The sequence below is a fragment of the Mus pahari genome, chromosome 13 (assembly GCF_900095145.1).
Source record: "Mus pahari chromosome 13, PAHARI_EIJ_v1.1, whole genome shotgun sequence".
NCBI classification, from domain to species: Eukaryota; Metazoa; Chordata; class Mammalia; order Rodentia; family Muridae; genus Mus; species Mus pahari.
In genome coordinates this window covers 1,783,817-1,789,445 of record NC_034602.1, presented here as the reverse complement: position 1 = coordinate 1,789,445, position 5,629 = coordinate 1,783,817, and the positions used below count along the sequence as shown (strand labels likewise).

Genomic DNA, 5,629 nt, shown 5'->3' with positions numbered 1-5,629 from the left:
TTTTTTTTTTTTTTTTTTTTTTTTTTTTGGTATCCTAGTACTTAATTTTAGTCTCATCAGTAACAAACTCTTAAAGGGCATTGCTATTCTGTTTGTTTGTTCTTTTGAGATAATGCCTCTCTGTGTAGTCTAAGGTTAACCTCTGGTTTATAGAGTGCTGGAATAATAGTTGTGAGCCATCATAACCTACTTCGTTATTACTTTTATAGCCTATATAGCGCACTTCATTTTTCTGTTGGTAAACCATATTTTCTTCTAAATTGTTGTTTTAGAATACACTTAGAAAACATTTGTTCTATAATGTGATTAAACTTAGCTTATGTTCCTAGAAACATTCCTCAGGACTAACTTCTAAAGTAATCTTGAATAAATTTTGTATTACAAAAGAGAGAACAAATATGTGAGTGAAGTCCAGGTGCTAAAAATAAGCCAGAGACTATTAATGAAAAAACTTGTGTCTAGTCTCAAATGATACTGTAATTTTGTGTTTAGAAATACTTGGTTTTCTTCCTCTTCTTAAAAATTCAGCAGTAAAACTCTGTTCATCTGCTTAAGATAATGTTTTCTCTAGCCCCACTGCATCATGGTCCTAAAACTTACAGGTTTACTGACTAACTGGTGGTAGTAACCGCTGATGTTTTCAGAATTGCTACCTAACACCCCCCTGCCCCATGTTTTTAATGTACAGAATTAACAGTTCAGGGACGGGATGTATGTAGTTCACTTGGTAGTGTTGCCTAACAAATAAAAGATCCTGGATTCAGTCTCCATCACCACCTAAATCAGTCTTAGTGGTATACACAAGCAGTTTCAGCACTGAGAAGGTAGAAGCAGGAAGAACAGTAGACTAAGTTATCCTTGACTACATAGCAAATTGGAGGGCAGCCCAGATACGTGAGCTCTAAAACACAACAACAAAAGACCATTTGGGGGGAAGGAAGATTGTTTTCCTCTATCAGTCCTGAATTCACTTGTAAGTACCAGCTGTTGGAAGACATCTCTAAGTTTCTCATGGGGCTGAAGCAGGAGCATTACCTAAGTGAGGGGTTTGAAACCAACCTGGACTGGACAGCATATAAAGAGACTATCTCAAAAAAAAAAAAAAAAATCCTATTCACCCTCTCTTCTTCAAATTTTGTGTTTCCAACTAACTTATTAATACTCAACTATTTTTCTAAAATCATAATAAATCATTTATAGAAGTAAGTTTGTTTATGTCCTTATAATGGTTTTGATATTCCTTTTTCTTGTAGTGGGGTAAAAGATAAAAATTTCATGCTGCACTATGAGGTAAGATACATTTTCTCCCCAACATTTTTATTGTGAAAATGTTCTAGGACAGCAAAATTAAAAGAACTTGATAGTGGATCTCTGTGTTTACTCCCTTTGTCCTCCCATAACATTTTATTATGTATCCGTCATATATCAGCCCTAACTCCAGATCCAATACCTTCTGGCTTCCACATACACCAGCCACACACACATTTACATAGACATACAGACAGACAGAACACATATACAAATAAAAATAAATTTTTAAATGAAATAAATTTTCATAACCTTTCCTACCCTCTAATCTACTTACACAATACAAATAGCTAATTTTACTAATATATATACTTTGGGTTTTTTCAATCACCTACCAAATAAATGCATATGTAGATTATAGACAGATGGGCAGACTGATGGACGTACAGGCAGATAGATACTTTTTAGAACCAGAGTGGGGTTCCACTATAATGTTATACTGTTTGCTAATGTATCTGTGGCCTTTCCATGTCACTAACGTGTGTATGTGTATGTTTTCAAGTTCCCTCCTTATGCAACCAATGAAACCGGCAAAGTTACTGGTGTGAATCGAAGAGAACTTGGACATGGTGAGTACAATTCTAAGCCTGTGTTATAGTCTTAGAGAGGCTTAGTGTTTTTTGTTTACTGTTTCCTATTCTGATTCAGGTGCTCTTGCCGAGAAAGCTTTGTGTCCTGTTATTCCCAAAGATTTTCCTTTTACCATAAGAGTTACATCTGAAGTCCTCGAATCAAATGGTATGATACTACAATATTTCTTCCCTAGTAGAAAAGACTAGATTCCCTGATATGTTATGTCATGTTTACTACCACAGAGTCCCAAGCCTTCCGCAGGAAAAAATGTTAAGTTGATCTGTTCTTAGGTACTAAGTTATTGTGAAAGCACTGTAAAACAAGCATTTCTCCTTTTGCATTTATTATAATACATCTAGTTTTGGTTACTATTTATTTTTTTCAAACAAGCAACAGAGCAAGTTAAGATTGGAGAGAGTAGCAGCCAAAACAAATGGATCCAACAAACAATCCTCATATCAGAGATAAATAATAAGTGGACCCCAAGAGAGAGACAGAGCTAATAGGTCAATATTAAATAAAATAAATTAGTTCATGAGTCAAGACTAGGTTTTATCACTGAGGCAGAATGGGCACAGAGTTCTTCAGTATCTAGCAGTTATATCAGGTGGTCACAAATTTTAAAGCAACACATTAAAGTAGTTCAGAATCTAAACTAAAGACTTTTCTGTTCTCCACTAATTAAGACTGAACTGCTGGTCCAATGAGAGCTAGGGCTTCTGATTCAGGCAACAGAAATATTGCTAGGCCTTCTAGGGGTTCATGGGTTCAGAATCTCTGCAGCAAAGCTGCACAATAAAATTCTTTGTACTAATGGGAATTCTGTACTCCAGCCGGGCGTGGTGACACACGCCTTTAATCCCAGCACTCGGGAGGCAGAGGCAGAGGCAGGCGGATTTCTGAGTTCAAGGCCAGCCTGGTCTACAGAGTGAGTTCCAGGACAGCCAGAGGGGAAAAAATAAATAAATAAAAAATAAAAATAAATAAATAAATGATTTTACAACAAAGAAAATAAACTTATTTCAATTAATTTAAGTAACTACTTGTTGGCTAGTGGTTACCATATTGTTCTCTGTAGGCTTGTCCTTTATAACTTAAGGGAGATTGACTTAATGCTTTTGTATCTTTGTTTGTTTATATATTGGTGAGTGCTAGGACTGCAAGTGAAAGGAACCTATGTCTACAGACACACAGAAGGCAGGAGAGAAAATCAGATGTCCTACTCTATCCGTCTCTGCCTTGTTCCTGGGATACAGGGTTTCTCACTGAACTTAGAACTAGGCTGGCAGCCAGCAAGCCTTAGTGCTCTCCCTGCCTCTGTACCTGGATGTTGGGGATCCATGTACATTTGGCCACACACCCTTTGTACCTGGTTGTTGGGGATCCATGTACATTTGGCCACACACCCTTTGTACCTGGTTGTCGGGGATCCATGTACATTTGGCCACACACCCTCTGTACCTGGTTGTCGGGGATCCATGTACATTTGGCCACACACCCAGCTTTTTTTTCTTTTTTAAAATGGGTGCTAAGAATTCAAACTCAAGTTCTCATACTTGTACAGCATGCACTCTTACCCACTTAGTCATCTCCCAGCCCATCAAGTTTGTTTACAAAGAAGGAAGAGAAGACTACTATGTTCAAGAATAGCATTTATAAGGAAATAAGCAACACTAGCATTAAGAAATTAATATATCACAATATAAGTGGTTCTCCTTTTTATTTTTCCTTTCCCAATAGGGTCATCTTCTATGGCATCTGCATGTGGTGGAAGTTTGGCATTAATGGATGCAGGTAAAGATTATGTCTCAAAACTATTAGTATTTTACATATATATTCATTAATACAGAATATAAGATTTGTTTAGATTGGATTTAATAAAAGTCAAAATTGTAGGCTAGATACAATATAATTACATCAGAAAGATATTAGCTGAAGTTCCTATTTTTAGATAAAAGACACTGGAAATTTATAATATACTGAAAATTATAAACCCTTGCCTTGGTGACCAAATGCACTTTCTCACCTTCCAAAAGTGGAGACTTCCAGAATTGGTTATAGTCAATAAAGAAGTTTCAACTAGTAAACAAAAGCATTAGAATCCATGAGAGAGAGTAACCATGTAGTGTCTGAATCAGTTTATAGTAGCCACTATATTGGAGAGAGTAGCACAGAGTCTGGAAGGTATACTGAAAGTAGTTTGATGCGACCCGAGTCTGTGAAAAGAGAAAGAGTTCATGTTTTAGGCGTTTCATGAACTGTTTCTGGTAGTTAGAGTGCTACTCAAAAAAAATAAATAGAGAGAAAAAGAGAGAAATGGCACCCCAGGGTACTACAGAGGACACACATGATTTCTTTGTTAAGCTTGAACATTTACAACACAGATATGCAATCTAGAAAGGAGGATAACCCAAAGCGGAAGTGAAACTGTCATGTGAATATATTTTAATGTTATTTAGAAACAGTAAAGCTTCAATCAGGCCAAAGCAAAAACTGCTAATGATCTTTTCCCAGTTCTATTGTTTGTCTTCATTCATTTTACAAATCTCCACTATGTAATACCAATAAATCAAACCATGATCTAAGTCCTTGGGACATAATGATGAGCAAATAAGTCATTTCTTTAAAAAAGTTAATTTCTCAGCCAAGTCTCATATTTAGGAAAAAAAAAAAAGCAGCCAAGAATCACAGTTTAATTCCAGCACTCAACAGGCAGATCTCTGAGTTCAAGGCTGGCCAGAGTGACTTAATAAGATTGTATCTCACAAGAACGCTGAGAAAAGACTAACTGAAAGGTAAAAGACATTTTTCCCCCGCTTCAGAGAGAGTGTTCAGGCTGGCCTAGAACTCCTAATTCTCTGGTCTCTACTTCCCAAGTGGCTGGGATTACAGGACAAAGATCTGTCTAAGGAAATGTAAGTGGATTCCAGATTTAGACTAATATTGCCAGTGGTGATGCGCTGACATGAGGCATAGACAGTTGTTGATTTTACAAGACTACACTTTGTATAAGATAGAACTATAGGACTTCCTAAAACTCTTAAGTAGTTCATAAGAGACAGCTGTAGGGCTGGACACATGTAAGAGCACTGGCTACTCTTAGAAAGGACCTTGATTTGGTTCCCAGAACTGATGTAGTGGCTTAAAAACCATCTGTAATTCCAGTCCTAGAATATCTTACACCCTCTAGCCTCCTAGCCTACATGTGGTGCTCAGACATAAATGTAAGCAAAACACCCATACACATACAGTAATGAAATAAAACTCTCTTTAAAAGGGAGTGGGATGAATATATTTTAGAATGAAAAGTGGCTATAGAAAGGAACCAGAAGATAATAAAGAGAAATAAATAATGTCTATAACTTACTTTGTTGTTATTTCTGGGTAAAAAAAAAAAAAAACTTAAATTCCAAATGAGGTGGAGGAATACTGTTATCTAGAAATCTATCTTATCAGGGTTGGTATCTTTTATGTAAATGGTACAGAAATTTATACTAAATAATAGATACATCATCTATGACTATTAATCAATATATAAGAGAAAGGTACCACAAGAGAGAGGTCGCAGGTAGAATACTAAAAAGGATGCTTCATCGTCAGCCCATTCCCTTTCCATAACCACAGTGGTCTCCCAATATAAAGGATGTTAGTAAGAAAGAATAGGGGCAGCTATAATTCCCTTGCTTCTGGTGGCAGAGAGCAGCTGTAAAGGATGTTAGTAAGAAGGAATAGGGGCAGCTGTAATCCC

General features: G+C 36.5%; 1 protein-coding gene across 2 annotated transcripts in view; it reads left to right on the top strand.

Annotated features, from left to right (window-relative positions):
- Positions 1 to 5,629, top strand: part of Pnpt1 (polyribonucleotide nucleotidyltransferase 1) — a 38,168-nt gene that overhangs the window by 14,369 nt on the left and 18,170 nt on the right. For both annotated transcript variants that reach the window (XM_021210431.1, XM_029545219.1), the window contains exons 15-18: positions 1,254 to 1,290; positions 1,811 to 1,877; positions 1,957 to 2,046; positions 3,622 to 3,675. In XM_021210431.1, the coding sequence (XP_021066090.1) occupies positions 1,254 to 1,290; positions 1,811 to 1,877; positions 1,957 to 2,046; positions 3,622 to 3,675 (248 nt within the window). The remainder of the gene's footprint in view (positions 1 to 1,253; positions 1,291 to 1,810; positions 1,878 to 1,956; positions 2,047 to 3,621; positions 3,676 to 5,629) is intronic.